Genomic DNA, 26,131 nt, shown 5'->3' with positions numbered 1-26,131 from the left:
CCCGCTGAGGGCGCGGCGCGGTGGTGAGGAGCTACTCATCATCGAGCTGCCCCACAGAGCCTCCTGACGGCTCGAATATGCAGGATGGCCTCAGTGTCCGAGGAGCATCAGGCACGGCATGGCTTTGTGTTGCTCTTGCGCCGCCCCGCAAGAGCGACGTGGCGCTGCAGGCGGCGTGCCGTCACGGCGCAGCTGGCGCGCGGCGTGATGCGCTCGGCACCGGCACCCTCAGGGCCCTCTCCTGGCCGCGCCGCCGCCTTGCGCTTGCCCTCTCACCACCGCACCCTTCCCTCCCGGCCTCGCCGCCCGCCGCCGCAGCCATGGCGCTCTCGACGCTGCAGAGCGCCTTCTACTACCTGCTCGGCGGTGTGACGTTTGTGCCGCTCTGCGCCGCCGCGCTGCTCCTCCACTTCGTCTTCTTCGCCCCCGTGCACCCCAGCGCGCTGGGCACGCCGCTGCCGCCGCTGTCGGCGCGCGACAAGCTGGCGGCGCTCGACCTGGCGCGCAGCAACGAGGCGTTGGAGAAGAAGGCGGCCAGCGCAGGTGCTGCCACGCTGTCCGGCGCCACGGCACCGCCGGCTGCGCGTCGTCTGGGCCCGCCGCCGCCCGCGCCGCCGGCTCGTCCGCATCGCGCCGGCTGGCTCGTGGTGCGGCGCACCTTTGGCGGCGACTCGCCGGCACTGCTGCTCGCCGCTGCGGCCGCTGCACCCGCTGCACCTCCTGCAGCGGCAGCGTCTCGCGCAGAAGGCTCGGCGGCGGGCGACGAGGCGCGCGCTGGCGAGGCGAAGCAGGGCTACATCGGCGCGGTGTACCGCGGCGTGCTCAACTATCGCCTCAGCAGGGCACAGAAGGCCGGCGCTGCTGCCTCGAGCTCTTCGAATGCCGGGGCCGGCGACGACGCTGCGCGTCTGGCGCCGCAAGCTGTGTCGAGCTCTCGCTCCTCCTCGCCCGGCCGGCCCGCCAGCTCGGCCGCGTCGTCAGCAGCGCCTGCCGCAGGGCCGGTGCGCGAGTCCTTCCATGCGATCCTCAAGGGCTCCGTGCTCTTTCTCTACTCGTCTGCCGATGCCTCGTCGACGGCGATCGACTGCGTGTCGGCCATCGACCTGCGCGGCAAGCGCGTGAGCTTGTACATCGCGCACGCCGGCGACACGGCTGGCGAGCCAGACGACCTCGATGGCGCTGCCTACCAGCAGGCCAAGGCCAGCCAGTTCGACACGCCTGCCACGAGCGGCACGGAGGATGATGGAGCGGCGGCAGCGGCAGCACGCTCGCGCAAGAACTGGGCGCGGGCCAGGCGCGCCGCCGTGCGCGATGGCGAGCTCTTCACGAAGCGCAATGCCATCCGCATCGTCTCGCCCGCCGCTGGTGGGGCGCGAGACAAGTTTGCGACGCGCGACGAGTACTTCGTCTTCGCGAAGAGCGCCAGTGATCTCGAGGACTGGTACCATGCGCTGCTCCACGCCAGCCTGCTGCACGCTGCGCCACACGCCGGTGCCGCACAGGATGGCCTGCCAGAGCCCGTCCGCGAGGCGCTCGGCGAGGTCTTCGAGCCGCTCGACATGGTCCGTCTGCTTACGAGCCTCGACACGCTGCCTGACCCGATCCCGCTGCGCTGGCTCAACGCTCTGCTCGGAAGGGTCAGTCCTGCCACTCCGGCCTCAGCCTGTCTCCACTGACACGCCCGCACGCAGATGTTCTTCAGCATCTATCGCACTGCGTGGCTCGAGGACTACGTCACGCGCAAGATCATGAAGAAGATGGCGCGCGTGCGCACGCCGGGCTACCTCGGCGACATTCGCGTGCGCGAGGTGGATCTGGGCCGTGCGCCGCCGGCGTTCAGCCGGCCCATGCTGAAGAGCCTCACGGGCGAGGGCGAGGCGTCGATGGAGGTGAGTAGCGCCGCGAGCCACGCCGACTTCGCGCACTGACACCCTGCGCAGGTCGCGATCCACTACACGGGCGCCATCCGCCTGACGATCAGCACGGTGCTGACGATCAGCCTGGGCTCGCGCTTCAAGCCCTACACCGTCAATCTGCTGCTCGCCGTCGTGATCAACAGCCTCTCGGGCAACCTGCTGCTGCACATCAAGCCGCCGCCGTCGAACCGCCTCTGGTTCGGCTTCACGCAGCTGCCCACGATGGACATCTCCGTCGAGCCCGTCGTGAGCGAGCGCAAGGTGCAGTGGAGCATGGTCAAGCGTCTGATCGAGGGTCGCATCCGCGAGCTTGTGAGCAAAGCTGCGAGATCGTTGCGACGTGCTGAGCTGACTCGCGTCTTTGCAGCTTACGGAGAGCCTGGTAGTGCCAAATATGGACGACATTCCCTTCTTCGACACACGGCCGCTCGAGCACCGCGGCGGCATCTGGGCCGACGCAGTCAAGCGCGCTGGCGACGACGCCGCTGCTGCGGCACCGACGGAGGAGGCAGAGCCTGCAGAAGAGCCTGCAGCTGCATCAGCCGGGCTTGGAGAACGACGCGGCAGCGCTCCGGCAAGCACGGCAGGCGTGCAGAGCTCAGGCGCCCAGGCGACGGCACGAGCAACCGCCCGCGACGTGCCGACAGGCGACGGCAGCCTGCGCAACCGCCGTACTCAGCCTGCCGGCGCACCTGAGCTGCTCACGGCTGTCAAGCCGATGGTCAGCACCTCGCCGTCCAGCCCAGCCATGGCAGGCCTCAGCAGCCTGCTGGCGCGCGACCAGGCTGCCAACGCTTCGTCAGCTGGCGTCAGCCCCTCCAGCAGCCTGGAGGCCGGCGCAGAGGGCGGTGCATCGCGGGCAGCGTCTGTGCGCTCCGTGCCTGTCGGCACTGCTGCGCCGAGCAAGCGGCGCTCGTGGTTCGTGCGCGCACCAGCGACACAGGATGGCGAGGCGCCGCCGCTCCCGGCTCTTCCCGGTCAGACTCGCTCGGGCGCAGCGAAGGGCGCTCCGAAGTCTAGTCTTGCGTGGGGCAACGCCAGTCTCGCGACGTCTGCGGAGGCGCAAGAGCGCATGGGCGCGGCCGAGCGTTCCTCTCTCCAAGTGCCTGCCGCCCGCGCTCAGGTGCAGCGCGCCAACTCGCACGAGAAGAACAAGGAGAGCATCAGCTCGATCAGCTCAGTCGACACGGAGGGCAGCGGCGTCAGCGTCGACACGGAGCAGCTCAACGACTCGCTCGAAGTTGCGGTGGACGGGCTCAATGGCGAGTTCGCGCATCTGTCGCCCGATGCCGTCTCGACGAGCAGCGAGGAAGCCAGTCTCGCGGCGGAGGAGCTGCGCCGCCTGGTCGACCGAGAGAGCGAGGGCACACCGCAGCCGGCCGCTGCCAGCAGTCATGTGCCACGGTTCGAGGACGAGCGCAGCGGCACGCCTCGAGGCTCGACGTTCGAGGCCGACGCATCCGAGCGCAGCGCCGGCGCCTCGCGTCCTGGCAGCAGCTCGACGACCGCATCTGCGGCTGCTCCCGCGTCGTCAGCCGAAAGCAAGCAAGAGCACGCCGCTTCGTTCGCACCTGCTGTGAGCCACTCGCCGCTTGGCGTCACGCCGGTAGAGGAGCATGCGCCAGAGCTGCCGCAGCCCTCGACGCGCACTGCACGCACGGCCCATGGCTTTGCACCGCCGCCTCGACGCTCAGCGCCTTCGCTGGCGCCAAGCACAGCCGGATCGACGCACTCTTCTGACAACGCCGTGTCCACCGGCGGGCTCACTGCGCTTCATCGCGAGCGCTACGGCATGGCGACTTCGCCCGCCCGCGAGGAGGCGAGCTACATCAGGCAGTCGGACACACGCAGCTCCACAGCATCCTCGTCGCAGCAGGCCGTGACGGCATCTGCCATGTTCAACAAGGCTCGCAACGTCATGGCCGACAAGGACTCGCGCCAGGCGGCAGCGAAGGAGGCGCGCGACGCGCTGAAGCGCGGCTGGGCCGGCTGGAACGCCAAGCGTCACGCCGGCACCTCGTCTTCTGCAGCGCCACAGCAGCAACAACCATCGCCGAGCAGCTTCGAGGCCGCGCCTTCGCTGAACCCGGCCGAGCGCGCTGCGGCTTGGCTAGCCAGAGAGGCGCCTGACCTGCCGGGCATGGGCTTCGAGCGCTCCCGTCATGGACATGCGGACGCGCCGAGGCCAACGCAGGACGAGCACATCCGAGGCCGCGAGCGACTCGACGCAGCAATCGGCGGCGAGAGTGCGGGCAGCAGCAGACAGAGCAGCAGGAGCACGTCGAGCGAACGTCCCACGTACAAGGACTACCGCGAGCGCCGCAAGCGACCCGACAGCAGCCAGACGCAGCCCCAGGCGCAGCCTGCGAGCGCGCCGAGTGCACCTCACGACGCGGCGTGGGACGCGCCGGTCGCTTCGCTGGCGCCGCCGGCGCGTGTAGCACACCGCGAGGAGGGCGAGAGTCCGAGCGGCCGCTCATCTGGCTCCATCCGGCGCGGTGGCGAAGGCGAGCACGGCCTCGCTGTGCCGAGAAGCCCGATCCAGAGCAACGCCAAGCCAGTGGCTCCAATCGTGCCCGACCGCCCATCTCCTCAATCGCTGTCGCCTGCCGTTGAGACTGCACCTCAGAGGACAGGCGCAGCGGAGCTGCCTTCGCCTTCCGAGTTGGACTCGATGCCGGCAACGCCTCCGGCGCCCACCAGCTCAATCTTTCTCGACTCGTCTCCGCGCCCGCTGCTCTCCAACGTCCCCGACGAGCGCCGCGCGTCGAATGGCTCCATCGGCAGTCCGAACTCGGCCAGCAGCCCGAACAAGGCGGCCGCAGCGAAGATCAAGACGCAGCCGGGACGCGCGAGCATGATGATGGTGCCGGGCATCCCGACAGCCCACCGCGCCGAGCCCCAGTCCTTTAGCGCACCTCCTCCTCCGCCGTCTGCGCCGGCACAGGCGCGTGCGCCCTTTGCCGCCTTCAAGATGCCGTTTGGCAAGAGCGCCAACGCACCCGGCGCTGTGGGCGGAACGTCGTCGCAACTCTCGCCTCCGAGCGGCATGCCTCAGGAGGGCGCATCTCCGGCGGCTCTGCTGCCGCCCATGGAAGTGGAGCCGCCGGCAACATCCTCGGCCACAGAGGTTCACAGCGAGTCACCTGCGCCGCAGCCAGATGCAGCTCCGGCGCCGGTGCACGCCTCAGAGCCCGAGCTTACGCAAGCACCTTCGGAGCCGGCTCCCACTGCGCCAGAGGTCGCGAACCTGCCCGAGCCGGAGCTCAAGGTCAGCGCTGTGACCGAGTCCGCGGCGGCAGACGAGGCTCAGACGGACGCGCGAGATGTCGCAGCGACGCCCTTCGGAGGCACGGGCACTGAGTCCAGCCAGCTCGACGTACCGGCGGCCGCATCGCCCAGCACTGCGGCAGACGCAGAGTCCGCTGCAGCGGAGCTGGCTGCGCTGCCCGATGTCGCTGCGGCTCAACCTGCAACCAGCTCGCTCGCACCTTCCGACCAACAACAGACGCCTGCGGCTTCCGATGCGTCGACGCCGGCTACGTCTGCAAGCGCGTCGCTTGCTGCGCTGCTCAACGAGGTGGACCACACAGCTAGTGCGGACAGCGCGACACGCGACTGAGGAGACTATTGAGGGCTCAGTGAATGACATTGGTTGAGAAGAGCTAAAGAGACATGGAAGTGCGACTGGAGCGAGCTGGTCAGGCCGACGGCAGGTTGCAGTGGTCGACGTTGCCCGTCGTCGCGTTGCCCCACCAGCTCGGGAAGGGCCGCGCGATGCCTGCTGCGCCATACCTGGAGGCGTCACAGCATCAGCATGGTAGGACAGCGCACGAGCATGTGCTGCGACTCACACCGCGAAGGAGAGTATGAAAATCGTGATCTGCGAGCCGCCGTCGAGGCCCGCGCCCAGGAGGTACGACCTCTTTGCAAACCAGCGAGGATAGCGGCGGCGCACCCATACCTGCGAGATCACGCCGACGACCACCGTCGAGCCGATGTAGCTGAAGGCGCCCGCGAATGAGTTCGCACCTGCGTGCTGAAGAATCATCGGCGTAATGATCTCAAAGCCAAGATTCTGGAGGCCCGGGAAGGCTTGCTCGAGCAGCCAGTGCACTGGCGGAAGGGCGAAACCGATCAGCAGGCCAAACGGCACCTGCCAGTAGCCCGAGAGGCCGTACACCTGGCGTGCCAGCGCCCAGGTGACGGCCTGGCTGTTCAGAGACTGCAGTGTCGCGCCTGACCAGACGTTGTTGCCCTGCGGATCGAGAAGGATCTCGCGCTGTGCATTGACGACGAGGTCTGCCACCAGGTAGTTCACCGCCGCCTAAAGTGCGGATCAGTGCAGGTCGATTACCTCCAGGTGGTACCTACACTCACCGCCAGCAGCGTGCCGTATATTTGCGTCACGAACATGACTCTGAAAGGCACCTTGATGTACTGGGCAATCTTGAGCCAATTCGCAAGATTGACGGCTAGCAGGATGACCTGGTGCGACCAGCTGTTGAACCAGAGCACAGCCAACGGCCTGCCAGGCACAAGCACGCCGCCAATCATCTTGCTGCGGACGCAATGTGTCAGCAAGGCCCATAGATCGACCAGATCCTACGCACGACAGCGCATTGGTGCTGCCAGAGGTACGTCAGCCAAGGCTCGAGCTGAACCTCTGAGCTCGAGACGCACCCGACTCCATCTCCGAGCCGGGCATACAGAGACATGCTGAACGGCGCGATGATGCCTCCGAGCAGGAGCGCCACGATGTAGGCCCACACGGGCAGCGTCGTCTGGCCATGCAGTACAGCGATGAGTCCGGCGAAGAAGGCTAGCGCTGCGAGGATGCCGTAGGCCCAGAGCGGCACATCGGCGTACTTCTGCATGCCGAGGATGTGCGGGTCGGTCTCCGTCCCCTCCCTACGCTCGCGTACAGCTGTCAGAAGTCGCTTGCGGTAGAAGATTAGCACGTGCGACAGGAGCGCTCCGATGGCCAGCGTCTGGCACGTAAAGCTGGCGTCGGGCATCAGCAGTCTGGCGTTGCCGCTCTCCGCACGACACGCACCCGACGACCGTGATGGCAGTCAGACGCGGCAGGCCGACTTGTGCCAGTGCCTCGTAGTTGACGTCCAGCTTCTCGTCCAAGATGGCGCTGAGCTTGTAGCGCGTACCGTCGGAGTTGAAGAAGGACGAGGAGAGCATGGGCAGTCCCATGGCTGTTGAGGCGAAGGTTCAGCTGTGAGGCCACAACACCACCTTGAGAGACGTGCACTGACACTTGGCGCCGAACGCATCGCCCCAGTAGACAGCAGAGAAGACGGCGTACATCACTGATGGCAGGAGTGTCAGCTCTGACCACGTGTGAAAGTCTGGCAGGCTCGCCTCACACAAAACGCCGATCCACGCATTGGCCTGTTGGTTCAGAGGCAGTGCCATGGCACTACTGGTGAGGTACTGCCAGTCAAAACTGAAATTGAGTACGCCCAGGCCCTCCGATCAAGTGGTAAGCATGCAGGATCCTTGCGTCGTGAGGGCGGGCTCACCTCGTTGGAGTTCGCTCCGCCAAAAAGGTGCGTGACTGTCGCCTTTGCTCCGTCGTTCTTGATCGCCGGAGAGGACCAGCAGATGGCGGAGACTCCGTTCAGGACCGGAGCGATGTAGGCGGGTAGTAGCTCATACAGCGACGACACTACCAGCGCCTTGCCAAAGAATGTCACCCTTTTCTTGTTCTCGGACGCCCCGCTGAGGTCAAAGTGCAGTGCCTGAAGGAGCGACACCATGGGCAGCGTCGACCAATAGACGCAGTCCGACGGATAGATGGTCGTGGTGCGGAAGACTCCGGCCAGCACGAAGCCACACAGCGAGACAGCAAAAAGGCCCATGACCGTGGTTAGGGCATCCGGGGAGCGGTTGTAGAAGAGCTTTTCGATGGCAATTGTCTCGATTCCAGACGCAGAGTTGTTCGAGCACGACGCCAGCAGCACGGCGACGGTGTGCTCCTTGATGCCAAACGGCTGCCCGAAGTTGAGGAAGCGAAACGGGCCTTGGAGGAAGGCGAAGCGCGTGCCGCTCAGGCGAGCTGGGCTGGGCGTGAGGTGCGCCCAAGCCTGCCCCCAAACGAACGCTATCAGAATGAGGAAAACTGATGACACAGTTACCTGAACCGGCTTAAACAGGTATAAAATGGAGATAACGCTTGAGAGAACGGTTAGGACCGTGCCCATGACAAGGCTGCGGAACGGGAACGCGAGGGCGGGATCGCCTGCTCGAGGCGTGAGCACGGGTCTGATTGGTCGTAGTCTTTCCTGGACTCACCGTCGTCTCGCGCTGACACGACGAGGCGAGACACATCGTCGCCCTGGCAGAGCAAGAGGGATGAGCACTGCGCACGCTGACCCCTCACACGCGCCGTACAGTTTCGATGACAGAATCGCGCGACAGCGACTCGGTGTCTAGTCCATCCTGCTGGGCCTCCTCCTTCTCGAGCTTCTCGTCCGTGGGCGTGGCGTGCGGAGCAGGCGCAGCTGTGTCGCCGGCCATAGCCGGCAGGTACTCCTTCTCGTCGGTCATGGCAGCTGCGTGGGAGCGCGGGGCGGAGCGGTGCGAGACACGGAGGGCGGTGGCTGCTCTACGGGTGGACAGCTCACCTTATCAGAGCGCCTCCCCGAAGTTCATCTCGCTGCAGTCGCTTCGATTCTCCCCGGCACGAGCTCGAGAGAAAGGGTGGCGTGATGGCGTGCTGCGTCGCGTGACGGCCCCAGAGCGCGCACCACGGCCCACTTTTAGCCTATTCGGAGATGAGATGCGCGTCGCAGATGCCGCCGGTCCCGGAATACCGCCTCTCTGCACCTGCATCGCTTCTACACTCAAGCGCCAGGCCACCCGCTATCGCTCCTGAGTGGCTCTCTCCGGGCTTCACCAATAGCGCATCGCCCCCTGAGGATCCGAGGCGCCGGACCACACGCTGCGGCAGCTGCACTCTCTAACGCCAGAGAGCCACAGCGTGCCGCCGGATGCTTCGGTGCCCGAAAATGCTAGAAAGCGCAAGAGGCAGTCCCAGCGCAACCTGGGACACTGTAGGGGCCATCTATGCTACGGCTGCGGCGGCGGAAGGCCCTCTCGACCGGAGCGGCAGAGTGTGTCACAGGTGGTGGAAACGCGCGCTGCCCGGCCGCCGAGCCACGCATGGCGCGCATCGCAGCCCGGCGCCCCACGCCTGGTCTGACCACTTCACTCGTGTCCCCGGGCAACACGGCTAGAGGGATCGGCTGGCAGTGTCTTCTCACCAGGGGCTCACCCTATCCACGAGCCCAAGACATGGACGACGAAAGAGCAGACGCAGCGGCACCGCGCTGGTTGCGCACGAGGAGCTGAGTAGATATCGCATTTTGTGGTGACGGCCCCGTCTGCGCAGCGCGGCTGCTCAGATGACCACCTCCTCGGTCTCCTCGAGTGTCTCCTCGAGCCACTCCTGGATCTCCTCGGTGGCCTCCTCGGCCAATTGCTCCGGCAGGTCGGTTGCCTCGCGGCCGAGATCTGCGATAAGTAGTGAGCGACGTTGCGGCGAGCCTACTGCAGACGACTCACCGGCGCGAAGCTCCTCGAGCTCCTGCTTGCTGCGCGCACGGTAGGCGCGCCACTCGTCGAGCGCGCGCTCGTACTGCTCGCGGTTGGCGAGCGCGAGGTTGCTCTCCTCGGCCGCGTCCTCCTCCTCGAACTGCTTGCCAATGTCGCGCAGGTTGCGGCGCACGTTCTTCATCTGCTCCTTGCTGAGCAGCGTGCGCGGGCGCGGGCGCCAGAGGATCTGCTTGAAGCGGTCCTGCACCTGCTTCTGCAGCTCCTTGCCGCTGAACGTCCACACGGCGTAGCCGTTCTCGAGCTGGTGGCGCCACGTGCTCGCAGAGGAGGAGACAAAGCGGCCGGACGGGTCCCACTCGAGGTCGGTGATGCCGTAGTGCTCGCCCGAGCCGATGAGGCGCACCTCCTCGGCCGGGTCCGACGCGGCGCTGCCCTGCCGCACCTCCTCGCCGAACGTCACGTCGTAGAACTCGAGGTCGAAGCGCTGCGAGCTGCCGAGCGTCGCCACGACGACGTGGCGGCCCTTCGGCGACCAGAAGACGGTGTTGCACGATTTGTTGTCGATTGTCTCTGCTCGCGGCGTCAGCAGAGGCCACAGCACACGCGCAGGGCCACTCACTGAGCAGGCGGAAGTCGCCCTTCTTCTGGTCGAGGTGGAAGAAGTTGAGCTGCGTCTTGATGACGATGCCGGGCGCCGGCTGGCCGAGGTTCGGGTCGTTGGAGGAGATGACGACGAAGTGCGATCCATGCGGCTCCCAGGCAAAGGCCGTGACGGGGTCTGCATGGCTGTCAGTGCCCAGGCCAAGGCGCAACCTCACACACTACTCACCCTTGATCTCGACGACCTCGACCGGATAGTCCTTCTCGCGCATGCGGAAGAGCTCGAAGTTGCAGAACGTGCTCTTCTTCGTCTTGGTGTGGCGGTCGACCTTGACGCAGAGGTAGTCGCCCTGCGGGTGCCAGTGCAGCTTGCAGTCCGAGACGTTGAAGAGGTTCTTGCTGCGGATGATCTCGCGGCTCGGGATGGCCATGACGGTGGCGCGTGCCGGCTGGTTGGCCACCTCGGGCAGCCAGAAGGAGATCATGTTGTCGCGCGGCTTGCGCGCGCCCTTTGGCGGGTTGCTGCCGTCGCCCCACGCCTCGATGGCGTCGCGGTCCTTGTCCGACAGCGGGCACCACTCAAAGTCGACGACGCCCTCGACGGCAATGCTCTTCTTGTCCAGCAGGCCCATCGACGGCAGCTCGTAGACGCTGATCTGCTTGCCCGGCACGACGCGCGCGCAGTACTGGTCGTCGCCCGACCACTTGAGCAGCGGCCAGGAGAAGCCGCGGCCGGCGGCGCCCGCCTCGCCGTCCTGCGCCACGGGGAACGTGCGCAGCAGGTGGCCAGTGCGCACCTCCCACACGGCGACGCGGTTGCCCTCGTCGTCGGCGCTGAAGAATTGCGGGCCCTGCGGCGCGCCCTCGGGCACGACGATGGCGTCGTGCGACCAGGTGACCATGTACTTCTCCGACGGCGAAAAGTCGACGAGACGCGCGCCCGGGTGCGCAAAGCGCATGAAGCGCTCCCACGAGGCGCCGCCCCAGAGCGCAATGCCTTGCCGGTGGAACGTCGTGAGGAACGTGCCGAGCGGCGACCACTGCACGTAGGATTCTGTCCAGCGCTGCAGGGGTGTCAGACCTGCGTGCGCCTCGTCGACAGCGCATGCATGCGATGCAGCAGCACCCATCGTCTCCCGGCGTCCGTCGCCACTCCACTCTCCTCCCGCCTCCACTACACTCACCTGTCTCTCGTGCGCCACCTCCGGTGCACCGGCGCGGTTGTGCCAGGCAATCTGCACGTCGTCGCCGCGGCACATGACGAGCTGGTCGCGGTTCGCGGGATCGAGCAGCCAGGAGCGCAGGTGCTCGCGGTCCTCGTACGGCGCCGCCTCGGGCTCCGCGTACTCGTCGTCGAGGTTCGCCAGCTTCTCAATGTCCGTGAAGCGGTTCACTGCGAAGCGGTGGCGCTTGTCGAACGCGTAGCCGTCCATCAGGCGCGCCGCAAGCGCCGCGTCCGAGGGCGAGGCGAGCTCCATGAACATGTAGCTGGGCCAGAGGTCAGCAAGCCGTCGCAGTCATGCAAGATCGAGCGGCGTGCGCTGTACGTCGTGCCCGGCGAGGCGCGACGCTTCGGCCCGCCTCTGGATCTCCATGCCTCTCTCTCCCTTGCCGCTCTTGGCCCGCTCTGTCCGCCTCTCTCCCTCCGCACTCACCCCTTGGAGTTGCCGTCCTCGCCGTACGGGATGTGCATGCCCTCCGGCGGCACATCGATGCCGGCGTGCGTCTTGAAGCGCTTGATGATGGTGTCGAAGAGCTTCGTCTGGCGCTCCTGCGTGATCACGGGCACGTTGTCGAGCACGACGACGTCGTCGAGGCCCTCGTCGAAGCGCACGGCATACTTGGCGATGATGTCGCTAAAGTCGATCTCGGAGTCGGGCACCGAGGGCCCGGCGTCTGCGGAGGCCATGGCGGAGGAGTAAGGGGATGGTGAGGTGAGAGTGGAGCGGCCGCTGCGTGCCTTGTCCGAGGTGCTGGGAGCGGCCATCAGCGGGCGACACGCGAAGAAAGGCGCGGCGGCGGCGCCGCCCAGGCGCGCCGCTCCCACGCTGCCTGCGAGAGCGACTGCGCGGCACGTGACGCGGGTCCAGCTCGTCTGCGGTGCGCACAGGGCACCTCTCGCTCTGCTTCCCTCCACCACGCCTCACCCACTCCCTCCATGGCGACGCAGTCTCCCGCCAGCAGCGGCTTCGACGCAGCCGCGGCGGCAGCGTACCTGCGCAAGCGCTGGGAGACCGTGCAGGCCGCCGCCACGGACCCCAGCCTGCTCAAGTCGGGTGCGTCGCAGCCAGGGCGACTCATGCTGCGACTGCCAGTGCTGACATGCAACGGCAGAACGGCCAGAGGTGCTGACGGACAAGCCGCCGGCCGACGACGCCTCGTGGGCCGCGTCGCCAGGCACGGGCAAGCGCGACGCCAGTGAGTGCGCGCTGCGAGATGTGGTGCGGGGCACGGAGCAGAGAGGCGGCGGCAGGAGGCGCGGCCAGTCGTGCCAGGCAGCTCTGCCCTTGCTGCCCGCACGCGAGGCCGAGGCGACAGGCAGCTGCTCTTATCTGGGCAGCACCGCTCGCCTGAATGGCGTTGCGAGCTCTGTGACACCTCTGACGCTCCTCTCGCAACAGAGGGCTCGTCGACCTTCCTGGCCGACATCTGGCGCGCCGCCGACCAGCTCTCCGGCGCCAATGTGCCGGCTGCATCTGCTCCGGCCAAGGGTGCACAATAGCTGTCCGTCTGTAGAGGGGAGCCGTGGAGGGGTTGGAGCTATGTCATCGGTGCTTAAGCTGTCAAGGCAGCAGTGACTGAGGCGATGAGGGCGCAGCACGGCGTGAAGACGAGAAGTGGCACGAGGCATGTCCGATGCGTTTGATTGGTGAGACTGCAGCACGCTGCAGAGGGTATACATGATGTCGAGGGTCCCCGTCTCTTCTCTAGCTGCCCACCGCTGCCGCTCTCACTTGCTCTTGAAGCCGGGAAAGTTGCGCATCAGCGCCTCGCGCGCCTTTTGCCGCCGAGCCTCGGCCGCATCGGCACGCAGCTGGCCTTCGGTGCGCGGTGCGGCGGCGGTGCAGTTGTGAGCGGCGAAGGAGCGATGCCTTGACGGGGGAGGATCAGCACATACGCGGGAAGAAGCAGCAGCAGCGCAGTAAGAGTGCGCTGCGCTCTGGCCGCGGACGGGTGAGGGCCGAGTGTCCATGGTGGGCGCATTGAGGACCTGCATCGCACAGAGTCCTGCCCCAAGTCTTACTTCGCCCTGCCAATCGGGCCGTCGAGCCCGCCGTCATGCCACAGCACCACTCACCGCATGCAAAACGCGCCCCGGCAGCGCTCGCAGCGCGGCGCCTTGTGTGCCACACCTGGCTGTGCTCGCTGCACACCTGGCGCAGCGGGCACAAGCTCCAAGCTATACGCCGTACATTTCGGCACTGCGCAGCGCACGCGATCTGCGCCCTGCGGCTTGCTGCTGCTGCTCTCTGCCGGCGTTGCCGCTGCACAGGCATGTGTCTCGGGCGGCACGCACGTCTCGCAGAAGCGGCGCATGCAGTGCGGACAGGCGATGGGCAGGAAGGTGAGGCACTTGCACGTGTCGAGTGCGCAGTGCGTGCCGATGTCCATGGCGTGTGCGACGGTGACGCGAGGAGGTGAGTGTCAGGTGGCAGGAGGCAGGCCAGGTGGAGCAAGGAGAGGAGGCTTGCGCGGCCTCGGGACTCGGGCGCGTCGCAGCGCGTTCCGCTCCCACGGTGCCCGCTCGCTTCCCCGCACTCTGTCCCTCCGGCGGCACTTGCACCCTGCCCGTGCCTGTGCCGGCCGCGCGCTGCCGAGACTCCCATGTGTGCGGATCAGAGCCATGGCCTGAGCCGAGCGGCTGGTGCGGACCTCCTCGACGATCAAGGGCGGGCTGCAGCGGCGAAGGCGCACGCCGGCGCTGGCAAGGGTGCGAGGTCAGCATGCGCATGAAAGCGTCCAGCCGGCGACTGGCGCGCCCGGGTCCTGCTCGCTCCCACCACCACCACCGCAGCCATGGGTCTCTCCATCGACAGCTTCGTGCACGCGCTCGAGCCGCTGCTGCGCCTGCCGCTGGCGCCGCTCGCCATTGCGGCGCTGGCGGCGCTGCGCAACAGCGACGCCGCCGATGCGCTCTACATTCTGCGCACGCAGCCGGGCAAGGAGGCGGCACGCGAGTTCCTCGCCGTCGTGCGCCGTGCCATCCGCGAGAGCAAGCTGCTCAAGGTGAGCCTGCTGCTTGAGTGGTGGTAGCAGTGCTGATGCTAGCTTCAGCTCGTGCTTGCCATCGTCGCCGCCCGCACGCTCAACCGCGTCGGACACCGCCTCTTCGTCGACCGCCAGGCGCGCCGGCGCATCGACTGGCGCCGCCACGTCGTTGTCATCTCTGGCGGCGCACGCGGTATCGGCGGCGGCGTCGCCGAGCGCCTTGCCGACCGCGGCGCCAAGGTGGTCACACTGGACATGGCCGAACGCACCGCGCACTCGCGCGAGACGCGTCACTTCAAGGCAGACGTCACCGACGAGGCGCAGCTGCTCGAGGTGCGCGAGCGCATCCACAAGGAGCTCGGCATGGTGACGTGAGTGGTGAGATGCGGCTGTGAGATGCGCTGAGGCTGACGGCTCGCAGCATGGTCGTCGCCTGCGCCGGCATCGCGCGTCCGTGCGCCGTGCTCGACCCGCCCGACGTGATCTCGCTGGCCTACCACACCAAGATGGTCGACGTGAACCTGAATGGTGAGGCACCTGCACGGCAAGCAGCTTGCTGTCATGCTCAATGCTGGGCCATGCAGGCACTCTCAACTTCATCCGCGTCTTCAGCCAGGACATGCTGCCAAAAGCCAAGGAGGGCGAGCCGCGCGTCGAGGGCGGCGCCCCGGCGAACGGCTGGGGCGGCCACATCCTCATGATCGCCTCGGGCGCCGCATTCACGTCGCTGCCCTACAATGCGATGTACTCGGCCTCCAAGGCCGGCGCCGTTGCGCTGTGGACGTCGCTCGGCTGGGAGCTCGACGTGGTGCACAAGGCGCGCGGCGTGCGCAACAGGTGCGTCTCCTCCTTACCCTGCGTGCTGACATGCTGACTTGGCCTGCGCCAGTGTCATGTGCCCGCTCAAGGTCGCGACGGCGATGACGGACAACGAGCGCATGAGTGACCAGGCGGACCAGTTCATGACGCCTACGCTGTCTGTCGAGCAGGTCGCAGACCGCATGGTGCAGATCCTCGAATCGGACCGCGGCCAGATGGTGCACCTGCCCGCCGCCGCCAATGCGATCGCGCTCCTCTCGGTACGTCACCGCCCTCCTCACCCTTGCTGTGACCCAGCTGACGCGACTTCTTCCAGCCTGCGCTGCCCGACTGGCTGCGCCGCGCAATCTTCAAAGCGCTGGGTGCGCAGCGCACCTTCTTTGCCTTTGCGCAGAACAACCGGCGCATGGTCGCCGATCCGTGAGCTGCGCGCAGCCTCACAGCACACGCTGTGCTCTCTGTCGCGGCTCTCGCTGGACGGCAGCACTGGACCACATGCAATGAGATACCGGGCATCGATTATAGGGGGTATGATAGATAGCATCTGCGATGGCAGGAGGGGAGCGCCACAGCGCTGGCAGGGCCGCACGGCTGGCGCCGCTCATGCTGCCGGCTGCGCGGCCTTCTCGAGCGGCGTCTCCTCGGACGCGCGGCGGCCATAGGCGTCCTCGCTGTGCACGCTGCGTGCCTCCTTGAGCACGGCCGGCAGGCGCACGAGCTCGATGACAAGGAAGATGGCGTAGAGGCCCAGGTAGACGGCCGTGTCGATGATCTGGTCGGCCGTGTGGTACTCGTCCTCGTAGCCGCCGATGCGCGGCTCGACGTTCTCGAGCTTGGCCAGCTTGGCGATCTTGACGGCAGTGAAGGCAGCCGAGAGCAGCCAGAAGGCCAGCACGACGAAGGCCGTGACGCTGCGGACGCGCAGATGCGTGCGCACATGCATCAGCAGCAGCACGAGGACGATGCCGCCCAGCGTGAAGGGCAGCAGGCCGGCGCCGCGGTGTGCCAGGTAGAGGCGCACGATCTCGAGCACGTTCATCAAAAGCGCCGCAATGACGAGCAGCGTGTGCAGCACGGCCAGCGCCGTCGCCAGGCGCGGGAAGCGCGGCGCCGCGACGCCGGCGTACGTGGAGCGGAAGCGGTAGCGCTGCAGCGGCAGCTTGAAGCTGGCGACGTGTCGGCGCGACTTGAGCAGCGCCGGCACCCAGAGCGCGCCGATGAGGACGAGCAGCACCCACGTCGCCAGCGGCGCCAGGATTACGTCGAGGAAGCACAGCGCCGGCAGGCCGCGCTGGATCGAGGCGAAGGGCTGCGCGAGCGTGTCAGCGGCGTGGAGATGCGGCGCAGCTCGTGGCTCGCGCTCACTGCATTGTTCTCGAGGCGCAGGCCGCACAGGTTGCGCTGCGAGTAGAACGAGGCTGGCGCGTCCATAGTTGTAGGCGTATCAGGTAGCGCTTGAGTTGAGATGAAGGTGGGAGGAGGGACCGAGGCGAGTGCAGAGGCAGCTATATAGGAGGCCCGCCGCCGCAGCCTCGGCGTCCGAGACGCTCTGTCGATCAGGCCAGATGGAGCGGCTCCACCTCACCAGCGGGCCAGGCACAACACCTGTCTCGACACCACGCGTGCATCATCTCGAGCTTCTCTCATGCAGGTCGCCGGCGGCTAGCGCAGCAGCCCCGAGCGCCGCCCCGACCTGCGCTGCTGGCCCACCCCGAGCCGCTTCATGCGTCGAAGCCGCATCCGCCGGCGGCCCAGATGCAGACGCGCCTTTCGCCGTGCCGTGCCGCGGCGGCGGAGCAGCAACCCTCGCAGCCGCCGCTGGGCTGATTTTGCCTCACGCGACGGCGACGTCACCTTTCAGCGCGGCCCGCACCGCTGCCGCGTCCCCACGCGAGACGGCTCGCTCGACGCAGGTCCGCCTCAGAAACAAGCCGCTGTACCGGCTGAATTTGATTTGCCGGCGCGCTCTGTCTGCACAGGCCATGAGGGATGATCGCAGTAGAGTCGCCAACCGCAGCAGCACGCAGACGCAGGTAAAGCTGCTCGGTCTGCACCGTGCACAAGCCATCGCTCGGCGTCACCTGCGGCCAGGCCTTGGGGCGCGTGATCTTGTCTTCTGCGCTGCGGTAGGCGGGCGGCATGTCGCTCCGCAGCACGCAAAAGACAATCCAAAACAAGCGCTCATCCCAGTACCAATGCATCGAGGCGCAGACAAAACAGCTTGTTGAGGTTGCAGCGCTCATGCTGGATGAGGTACTGCAGATTGCCGTGCGCGCTGGCCTGCACGTTCCCATCCCTTGCCTTGGTTTCACTCTGCTGCGAGACTACAAGACGCTTCACAACAACAAGGCACCATTCTCCGTGCTTGGCAACATGACAAGGGAAGAGCTTGCGCGTGCGCTGGAACGTGGTAGCGCCAAGGACTGCCACCTCGTGAACGCACGCTCCCAGGTGCAGCAGCAAGGGAACACGCAGTGATTGATGAAGCTGTGACAGGGCGGCCTGGATTACGAGAGACTACAGAGAAGTATGGCCTCACTTGGGCGCGGATGGATTCGTGGGAGCGGGCGCTGTGGATGCGGCTGGACCAGCAGCTGGAGTGCGAGCAGAGCTGGGAGCCGAGGGCAAGCCGGGTGGCTGGCCATTGGTCGCGCGAGCAACCGAGGCCGCTGCCGCTGCGGCCCCGCCAGCTGAGGCGACGCCAGCAGCAGGGGGGCTTCTGGCTGCTCCTGCGGCCGACGAAGACGGCTGCGCGGCGGCCTGTGCGGCAGCGGCGGCGCTGTGGTTCTTCATCAGGTTCGCCAGGCCCTGCAGCTGCGGCGGCGAGAGCTTGGCGAGCAGCACGCTGAGATGCAGCATCTGGCCCTGCCCCGCCGCGCCCTCGGTGACGCCCATGAGCAGCACGGCGTCGTCCTGCTGCGCCGGCGGCGGGCGCGGTGCCGTCGTGTGCGCTGTTGGCACCGGCGTGCCTGAGGCAGCAGCTGCACGCTGCGCTGCGACGGCCGGCTCGAGGTGCGGCGCAGGCACGGCGCGGATGGAGAGCGCCAGCAGCGCCTGCAGCGCGGAGAGCGGCAGGATCAGAGGTATAGGATGCGTTGGCAGCGTCATGGGCCCGGCTGGTGCTGGCGGCGCGCCAGTTGAAGGGCCTCCAGTTGGTGTTGAAGGAGCGCGCGCGACGACGGGCGAAGCTGCTGGTCGAGGCACCCCTGGTATTGGCGGCGAGCCTGCGCCTGGCCGAGAGCCGGACGGCTGGGCTTGTGCTGGAGGTCTTGGCGCTGTTGATGGCCCAGGCGCAGACAAACCAGGACCAGGTGCGCTGCCGTTGACGCTCTGCGACAGAGACTGCGTGCTTGCCGGCCTGTTCGCCTGCGAGATCGACGGGCGTTTGGCAGGCGGCCGCATTAGCTGGGGCGCTTCGCCGACCGGCGTCGGTGAAGCAGCAGGCAGGCGTGCTGGCCTGGTCTGCATCGACGAACCAGCGCCAGGCGTCATCGCGCTAGCAGGCGACGGGGCAGGCGACGCGCTCACTGCTTCGCTCTTGCGCTTGCGTGGACGCTTCGCCTTCTCCGTGTCTTCGTCGCCTACGTCTGCCTCCTGCTTGACCGGCCCAGCACTCTCGCGCCTGGCTGCCTCTTCCTTCTCGCGTTTTCGCCGATCTCTCCTCGCCTGCAGCTCGTCGGCCCGCTTCTTCTCCGCGACCTCCTCCTTTTGTTTGTCCATCTCTGCCTTGTCGTCGTCGTCATCGGCCTCTTCGTCGCTGCTGACAGCACCTGCACCGGCCATGAGGCCCTCGCGCAGCAGCTGCCGTCGGGCATTGGCGGCGGCGCGGTCGATCTCTCGCGAGTTGAGGCCCGCGATGCGCCCTTGCTCGCGCGTGGCACGCAGAACCTCCTGATCGGCCGTGAGGACCTCCTTCTCGGCATCGTACGCCTGCCGCGAGAGCTGCAGCACGCTCTCCTGCGCCCACAGCGCATGCTCGGCGCCGCCCGTCAGGCGTGCGCGCAGCTGCAGCGCCCGGGCCCGCATGGCCGTGTGCCGCGAATGCAGGTCGGAGATGCGTGCGTCGGGAAAGATCACTGCTGGATCTGCGCGCGGCGGCGAGGTGCGGCGGCGCTTCGGAGCACTGGTGCTAGCAGAGGACGGACCGGCGGCGTCTACATCGGGCGCACTAAGCGCCCAGGCAATGTCGGCGTCCGGCACCGCATACACATGGTACGGCAGCAGGCGGGCGACGACATCCCGCGCCGAGCGGAAGGGCGTCGAGTAGTCGGGCCGCAGCACGGCGGCATGGTCGCGCCGCAGCGCCGCCTCGACGCGCTCGGCGACGGAGCGCGGCGCAGGCGGCAGCCGCGGCGGCGGCGTGTCGAGCGAGCTGGCATCGGTCGCGGGTGCCAGCAGCGACGAAGGTCCCGCGTGCGCCTCTGCCATGCCGGCGCCCTGCGGCTGCAGCAGCGGCAGCTTCAGTGCCGGGCCTTGGCCATGCGCGCTGCCGGTTGTGTCTGGCGGCGCGGGCGCGGCCGACGAAGAGGCGGCCGACGGCGGCGACGTGGCCAGCATGCGCCGCTGCGTGCTCGCTAGCCGCCCGCCTCAAGCAGCCAGCGGAGGCAAGCTGCGCTCGAGGCAAGGCCGGCTGCGGCTGCTGCTGCCTCGCTCTTGCCGCGAGCGGGTGCAGTCGGCGGCGCGCGAGATGAGCGTGCGGCGCGCCGGCGTACGCCGCTGCGCTCGCGCCGCCTGCGCCGAGATGGTGCGGAGAGGCGAGAAGGGGTGAGGCCCGATGAGCGAGGGCAAGGGCGGCGATGTGCGCACGGACGGCAAGGCGAGTAGGACCACAGCCGGCCGAGACTTGGACGGGCAGGCGAGGCGAGGCTGAGGCGAGCGGGGCAGCGGCGGGAGGGCGGACGGCGGCGCGCGCGGCAGAGCAGCAGCCGCGGTGGGCGGAGACAGCCCTGTGCGGCGCGCGGGCGCGCCGTGCATCGCATCACGTGCAAGCCAGATCTGCTCCCACGCGCCCTCGTCTGGGGCGCGCGCACGCCTGCAAGGGGCGATTCCGGCTGCTCCGTTGGCGCCGCCAGCTCCCGCCTCCATGCCCGTCGCTGCGCCCGCCGCCCGCCGCCGCTGAGGGTGCGAGGTGCTCTCGGCAGCGGCAGTGCAGCTCCCTGCGTGGGCGTGCAGGCCGCTCTGCGCTACGTCCAGCATGAGACAGGTGCTGCTGAGCGCAGGCGCCGTCACGCATCGTCCTCCACGCAACGCACGCGCAGCGCAGCCGCCGCCTCTCGGCACCCCGTGCATGCGGCACTGACGTCGCTCCGCCCGGCACGGCCTTCAGATCGGCAGTGCAAAGTGCGACAGCGCTTGGCGTCGAGGTCAGATCCTCTGCCGCTGCGCGGCTGTCTGCGCCTGCCTTCGCTGCCGGCGCGCCATCCTCGCCCAACGGCCTCGCTGCCGCCATGCCGTGAGAGCCCCTGCTCGCTGGCCGGCAGGCAGCTCGGCTGCGTCGCCGCCAAGGATCAGCCGTGCTCGCCGTACCCGACGTCCTAATTCACGTCCAGCCCGCTGTGCCTGCACGGGCAGCACGCATGCTGCGCTAGAACCAGGCAGGCCAGGGTCTCTTGCTCGCTGCACTCCGTACCGATCCTCGACGCCGAGCATGCTTTCCTGACCACCACATCCATCTCCCGATCCCTTCTCTCTCTCCGCTCCGGTCTCGCTCTCTGCTTCCACGGCTTCTCACTCTCCTTTACCTGCCCCCTTGACGCTCCTTCTCGACCGACACTGACACACCGACGCTCACTTCGACTCGCCACACGACTCCACACGACGCCATGGCGTCTCAAACAGCACCAACGCTTGCTCGGCGACAGGCCGCAGCTGGCGCCGCGGCTGCGGTTGCAGCGCCCTCGGCGACGTCGATGGCCGTGCTTGTTGTCGGCATCATCGCGCTCGTCATTGCACTTGGTGTCGGCGGCTACGTTGTATACCACTTCCGGCAAGCGCGCAACGCGTCGCAGAAGAGCCGCGCACCGCTCAAGGTCAGCGCACCGACGCTGCGCTTCGCACCGCAGCACGCCGTCGAGGGCCGCGACGTGCGCACGATGAGCGAGGCGGAGCGCAGCGCCCTGGCGTCGCGCGGCGTGCGCCCGCTGGGCCCATCCGTGGGGCCGGCCATCTCGTCCTCGTGGGGCCCGATGCACCCGAGCAGCAGCATGTCGGCCAGCAGCTCCAGCTCCGGCCCGATGCCGAGCAGCTCCTCCGACGGCACGCGGCGGAGATCAGACTCGATCGGCCGGCCGCAACGGCCTTTGATGCACGAACAGCCGCCAGCACTGCCGTCGCTGCCACACCTGGCCCAGTCCAAGGTCGGCCCCGACGGCTTCGCCGGCGAGGTTCCGTCACATCTGCGCTCGGCGCGTGTGAGCCGCGTGGCCGTGCCCAGCATGCTGCTGCGCTCGCTCGGCGACCTGCCCTCGCTGCCCGTGCCCGGCAGCTCAAAGGCAGGCGTGCGCCCAAACAGCTCTGAAGGCGCGAGCTTCACACCGGTGCTCGATCTCGACCTTGACCTCGAGGGCGGGCGCAGCGGCCAGTCGCCGGCGCGCGGCAAGGCGCTCGAGGACGAGCTGGACTTCGAGATCGAGCGCTCCATGTGGCTCACCAGCACGCTCCAGAGCGCCTTCGAGGGCCGTGTCGGCCGCACGTCGCCGGACCTCGAGGCTGGAAAGTCTCGCAAGTCGGTCACTGCCAGCAGCAGCACCACCAGCGGCTCCAATCTGCCACGCAGCCGCACCAGCGCCGTGTTCCAGCAGGTGACCGGCGTCTTCGAGGCGCCAACAAGCCTGCCGCCGTCGCAGCGCCTGCCGAACCCGCCCAAGCTTGCCAGCCGGACCACACTCAGCAGCCTCGAGCCGGCAGCCGACGTTCGCTCACGCACCGCTGGCGACCCACGGCCGTCGCTCTCGATGAGCAACCGCTCCATGGTCGGCACAGCACCGAGCTTCGGCTCGAGCGTCTACATGTCTGCCGGCGAGTCAGACACCTTCCGTCCGCGCGACGGACTCGGCTCGATGCCACCGATGCCTGCCGGTGCCTCTTCCGTGTCGCGCCAGGCGCAGCAGCACATGAGCTTCTCGCTGCCCTTCTCAGCCACAGCTGCTGCGCCGACGCCCGCAGCGGACACCTCGGCATCGACGGCTGGTCCCAACGTGCCCGGCGGCTTCCGCCCGCTCAGCCTCGGCTTCGGCAAGAGCAGCAGCAGCAAGTCGAGCCTGGCCTTCGGTGCAAACTTGTTCTCAGAGGCCCGCACCTCGTTCTGGGCAGGCAACACGGCCGACTCAAGCAGCAAGCTTGCGGCCTCGGGCTCGTCCGGCTCGATTCGCGCCGCCTTGAGCGCCACGGTACCTCGCTCGACCTCGGACAGCTCTGCCGCGGGAAGCACTTCTGGCGACTGCTCGCGCCCCAGCATGGACACGACGGGCGCCACTTCGTTCGGCAGCGCCTCGAGCGGCACCGCACCGAGCTCGACGCACTCGCTTGACATGCAGTCGGCAAAGTCGAGCGATGATCTCGACCTCGAGGGCGACCTCGACCAGGCCGTCGTCACACGCGCCAACAAGGGTCCGGCGCTGATCAAGGCACAAGGCGCAGCCGCCCCGCGCCGCATGCCTGCGCAGATGTCTGTCCGCTCCGGCGAGACGAGCAACTCGCTCGATATGATCCGCAAGCCGCTGCCTCTGATTCTCGAGGACGAGCCGGAGTCGGTGCCAGCCCAGCAGGCCTCCAAGGTCAGCGCGCCGCGCCCGAGCGCCACGCCGTCCGTCGTGCCCTTCATGACGCCGTATCACCGCGCCGTCTTCCCGGACAAGCTCGGCAGTGAGCAGGGCCTGGCAGCCCCCGTGGGCGATCGCGTGGAGCGCCATAGCTTTGCCGGCAACGCTAGCCCGATCTTCAACGAGCTAGGCTCGGGTGCCTTCCCAGGCCCGAAGCAGAGCTTTGCCAGCAGCTTGCGAGCTCGTCTGACGCGTGGCCGCGGCCCGAATGCGCCTGGCAGCGCTCGCAACAGCATGTTCTCGGGCGCTTCTGTCGACTACCAGGGCAGTCCGATCGCCTCGCCGTGCCTCGCCGCCTCTCCGGCGCACAGCAGTCCGTTCCAGACCGAGCAGTGGGCCGTCTCGACGCTCGACTCGCCCGGCCACGCGCGTCTCGGCGTGCGCGACGAGGTGCGCGCCTCGGTGAACCAGATGCAGCAGCGCGAGCAGGCCCAGCACGCCAGCTTCCTGCCGACGGTGACGCTGTGCAGCCCCTTGAACCAAGAGGCCGGCCGGCGCAGCAGCGCAGCTAGCTTCGGGCTCGGCCTGGGCCTGAGCGACTGCAGCGGCGCCGCAGTGCAGGCACCGCGCGCCTCCGTGGCCTCTGCCGCCTCGTCCTCGCACTACACGCACTCGCAGCACCACCGCCAGCAGCCGTCGCTCGATGCCGCCCCGCACGCGCGCCTGGACAGCGCTTCGATTGCCTCGCCAATCATGCAGTCTGCCCGCTGGGCCGGCTCGACGCCCAGCGTCATGGCGACTGCGGCCAGTGCGGCCGCTCGCACCGCGCACATCTCGCAGGACCACCTCGACGCCCGCCTGTCAGCCGAGCACCCGAGCGCCGCGCGCATGAGCCCGCTCGAGTCGTTCGAGCAGCGCTTCGCCGCAGCACCGATGGCAACAACGTCGCCGCGCGCTTCTCCGCGCCTCGCCTTTGCGACGCTCTCGCCTCGCGTCGACAATGCACGCTCGTCGTGGGCGAGCAACAGCCGCCGCAGTACGGCCCGCGAGAGCTTCGCCAGCCCGCGCTCCGACCGCGCCGACACGATCAGCATCACGAGCTCGTGCATGACGGGCGGCACCGAGGCGATGGGCGAGAACCACGAGGAGGCGCTCGACCAGCGTGCTCGTCTGCTGCGCAGCGTGCAGGAGAACATCGCACGGGCTGCTAGCCGACAGGCAAGCCAGGAGATGCAGAGCAAGCTGCAGCGCTCGCAGTACGACGGAGCGGCCACGATCAGCAGTGCCACCGTCCGTCCGCTCGAGCGCGCCGCCGCCATCTCGTCGCCCGCGAGCCATGCGCTCAAGAAGCCTAGCAACCTGACCGTCGAGGTCAACGGCAAGCTCGGCACGGGCATCATTGCGCCGCTCACGCCGCCGCTCACGCCCATCGACCCGATTGCCGCAAGCTCCTCTGCCGCGACAGTCACTCCGGCGACTGTCAACAAGGAGGCCAGTGGCATCGCCATGCCCGCGCCGGCACACCACGCCAGCAGCGTGTCGCGCCTCGGCAGCCCGGTTGCCGACTTGCCGGCAGTCAATATCGCCAGCCGGCCCAAGTTCCGCCCGCTGAGCTTGACGGCAACGAGCTCGGTGCTCGACGGCGCGCAGCTGCCGTCGTCGGCGCCGGTGCACCAGCACGCATTCGGCATGACGGCCAGCAGCAGCATGACATTGTCGTCCGGCTCGACGTCGCACGGCTCGCTCGCCTCGAGCAGCGCCCACGGCCCCTCTGCAGCATCTAGCCGGCGCATGACGGGCGGCGGTGTGCTGCCCGTCGCCGCCGACGCCTCGTCGCCGTCGTTCTTCGCCGCGCCGCCCTCGCGCCCCTCCTCCTCCTCGCGCCCGCTCTCCTCGCCGCGCCCGCCGTCGACGTACTTCTCGCGCGCCGGCGGCAGCTTCAGCTACGCCAGCCCGACGCCGTCGTCGACCATCGGCGCCCACTCGCCCAGCGTCGCCGGCAGCCGCTCGTACCAGCGCCACGGCACCGCCGGCGCCGACGACGAGGCGGCGTTCAGCTACACGCCGAGCCGCCTCGGCGCGCTCGGCCTCGCCAGCGCCGCCTGAGGGCGCCTGGCCATCCGGTCCGTCTCTTGTATCCTCTCTGGCCACAGCCACCTGTAGCACTAGTAGTTCCGACCCTGTAGCATCTTGATACACCCTCTTTACGCCAAGTTGATGTGCTGTGTCGACGCCTCGGCGTGGCGCTGCTGAGCGTGGTTCGTGGCAGAGCTGCGGCGGCCATGACGCCAAGCCTGAAAGTCGTGCCCTCTGAGCGAAGCACGTGGAGGCGGGTGCAGGACCGCCATCCTGCGCCGCAGTCGCCAGCATCCGCCATCGCGCATCGTTGCCCCCTGCTGTCAAATCACGGCGCCGCCGGCTGCGGGGCGGCGCGATCGCCGTGGCCTCGGCTGCCGCGCTCAGAGCAGCATGCAGCCTGCGAAAAGGAAGCAGTCGAGTCGCAGCCGGTGCGTGCTGGCGGGAGGGACGTGCGCACGCCTGTGCCCCTGCTCCCTGCCCTGAGCAGCCCCTCTTACTTGCTGGACTTCGGATGTGCAAGCTGCGTTCCACACTTGCACGCAGCGCAGTTGGACGCCGAGACAAGGCGCGGTGCACCGCCTGCTGCGGCAGCACCAGCCAGCTCATCGCCTCTCGCGGCTGGCTGCTGCTGCCACGCCGCGCGCGCGTCACGCCTCGTACGCGCAGCAGCGCGCTGCGGCATCCGAAGCCGACGCGGCGCACGGCAGAGGTCAACGTCGACGGCCGGCTGCCCAGGAGGCCCATCGTGCCCCTCCGCTGCCAGATCTGCAGGCCGGTGCTCCTGAAAAGGCGCACACATGGGCACAGCCTGCACTCTGTATGCGAGTGAGGGCTCATTTGAGGCATGCTGGCCTGCTCCGCCCTCTCAGGGGTGCTCCCAGGCGCCCCGCAGCGCCGCAGCCATCCTTCGCGCTTATTTGGCCGCGTCCGCACGCACGGCGCGGCGGCGCGGGCGGCGCGTGGCAGCAGACGTGGCGATTTGCGCAGCGGGAGGCTCGAGGGTTGCGAGCAGAGGCAGGCTCGGCGCTGCATCGTCTGCCGCTGCGGGTGCGTCACGCGCGCTGCTGCCCCTGCGCCGCGCACAAGAAGACGTGAGCGGGATGGCGGCGTCCTTCGCGCGTTGAGAGCGCCGGCCGCCGCCGCGGCGCGCGACGCCGCCGCGCCGCCGAGGCCCCTCCC

At 68.2% G+C, this 26,131-nt stretch overlaps 9 protein-coding genes across 9 annotated transcripts; 4 read left to right on the top strand and 5 right to left on the bottom strand.

Moving 5' to 3' along the window:
- The first annotated feature begins 267 nt into the window (after window positions 1–267).
- Window positions 268–5,617, top strand: FA09DRAFT_312763 (hypothetical protein). Its single transcript, XM_025740708.1, has 4 exons — window positions 268–1,637; window positions 1,692–1,889; window positions 1,941–2,228; window positions 2,284–5,617. The coding sequence occupies exons 1-4, from the start codon at window positions 321–323 to the stop codon at window positions 5,536–5,538; spliced, it is 5,058 nt and encodes a 1,685-aa protein (XP_025595294.1). The 5' UTR covers window positions 268–320; the 3' UTR covers window positions 5,539–5,617.
- Window positions 5,618–8,644, bottom strand: FA09DRAFT_363189 (putative OPT peptide transporter Mtd1; the record flags this gene model as incomplete). Its single annotated transcript, XM_025745560.1, has 11 exons — window positions 8,322–8,644; window positions 8,223–8,265; window positions 7,451–8,169; window positions 7,295–7,397; window positions 7,184–7,237; window positions 6,973–7,123; window positions 6,600–6,920; window positions 6,530–6,544; window positions 6,297–6,477; window positions 5,771–6,243; window positions 5,618–5,711 (listed from the first exon to the last, which is right to left on the bottom strand). The coding sequence occupies exons 1-11, from the start codon at window positions 8,475–8,477 to the stop codon at window positions 5,618–5,620; spliced, it is 2,310 nt and encodes a 769-aa protein (XP_025595293.1). The 5' UTR covers window positions 8,478–8,644.
- A 301-nt stretch (window positions 8,645–8,945) lies between these two features.
- Window positions 8,946–12,008, bottom strand: FA09DRAFT_332432 (translation initiation factor eIF-3b). The gene is made up of 6 exons (XM_025743454.1): window positions 11,741–12,008; window positions 11,270–11,573; window positions 10,315–11,149; window positions 10,105–10,263; window positions 9,495–10,055; window positions 8,946–9,443 (listed from the first exon to the last, which is right to left on the bottom strand). The coding sequence occupies exons 1-6, from the start codon at window positions 11,992–11,994 to the stop codon at window positions 9,331–9,333; spliced, it is 2,226 nt and encodes a 741-aa protein (XP_025595292.1). The 5' UTR covers window positions 11,995–12,008; the 3' UTR covers window positions 8,946–9,330.
- Window positions 12,009–12,936: 928 nt separating this feature from the next.
- Window positions 12,937–13,724, bottom strand: FA09DRAFT_332430 (hypothetical protein). The gene is made up of 2 exons (XM_025743453.1): window positions 13,384–13,724; window positions 12,937–13,177 (listed from the first exon to the last, which is right to left on the bottom strand). Exons 1-2 carry the CDS (start codon window positions 13,695–13,697, stop codon window positions 13,036–13,038), a joined length of 456 nt encoding a protein of 151 aa, XP_025595291.1. The 5' UTR covers window positions 13,698–13,724; the 3' UTR covers window positions 12,937–13,035.
- Window positions 13,725–13,922: 198 nt separating this feature from the next.
- On the top strand, window positions 13,923–15,627 carry FA09DRAFT_332429 (NAD(P)-binding protein). The gene is made up of 6 exons (XM_025743452.1): window positions 13,923–14,312; window positions 14,361–14,665; window positions 14,716–14,822; window positions 14,879–15,131; window positions 15,184–15,373; window positions 15,430–15,627. Exons 1-6 carry the CDS (start codon window positions 14,103–14,105, stop codon window positions 15,535–15,537), a joined length of 1,173 nt encoding a protein of 390 aa, XP_025595290.1. The 5' UTR covers window positions 13,923–14,102; the 3' UTR covers window positions 15,538–15,627.
- On the bottom strand, window positions 15,612–16,662 carry FA09DRAFT_323122 (hypothetical protein). Its single transcript, XM_025741076.1, has 2 exons — window positions 16,479–16,662; window positions 15,612–16,422 (listed from the first exon to the last, which is right to left on the bottom strand). The coding sequence occupies exons 1-2, from the start codon at window positions 16,542–16,544 to the stop codon at window positions 15,715–15,717; spliced, it is 774 nt and encodes a 257-aa protein (XP_025595289.1). The 5' UTR covers window positions 16,545–16,662; the 3' UTR covers window positions 15,612–15,714.
- An 879-nt stretch (window positions 16,663–17,541) lies between these two features.
- Window positions 17,542–20,009, bottom strand: FA09DRAFT_332427 (hypothetical protein). The gene has a single exon (XM_025743451.1). It carries the CDS (start codon window positions 19,668–19,670, stop codon window positions 17,649–17,651), a length of 2,022 nt encoding a protein of 673 aa, XP_025595288.1. The 5' UTR covers window positions 19,671–20,009; the 3' UTR covers window positions 17,542–17,648.
- A 784-nt stretch (window positions 20,010–20,793) lies between these two features.
- On the top strand, window positions 20,794–25,067 carry FA09DRAFT_156986 (hypothetical protein). Its single transcript, XM_025739215.1, has 2 exons — window positions 20,794–21,148; window positions 21,221–25,067. The coding sequence occupies exons 1-2, from the start codon at window positions 20,936–20,938 to the stop codon at window positions 24,977–24,979; spliced, it is 3,972 nt and encodes a 1,323-aa protein (XP_025595287.1). The 5' UTR covers window positions 20,794–20,935; the 3' UTR covers window positions 24,980–25,067.
- Window positions 25,068–26,048, top strand: FA09DRAFT_156983 (hypothetical protein). Its single transcript, XM_025739214.1, has one exon. The coding sequence runs from the start codon at window positions 25,156–25,158 to the stop codon at window positions 25,735–25,737; it is 582 nt and encodes a 193-aa protein (XP_025595286.1). The 5' UTR covers window positions 25,068–25,155; the 3' UTR covers window positions 25,738–26,048.
- Window positions 26,049–26,131: the final 83 nt, after the last annotated feature.

The sequence above is a fragment of the Tilletiopsis washingtonensis genome, assembly GCF_003144115.1.
Source record: "Tilletiopsis washingtonensis strain MCA 4186 unplaced genomic scaffold FA09scaffold_25, whole genome shotgun sequence".
Lineage (NCBI taxonomy): Eukaryota > Fungi > Basidiomycota > Exobasidiomycetes > Entylomatales > Tilletiopsis > Tilletiopsis washingtonensis.
This window is presented reverse-complemented; position numbering and strand designations above follow the sequence as displayed.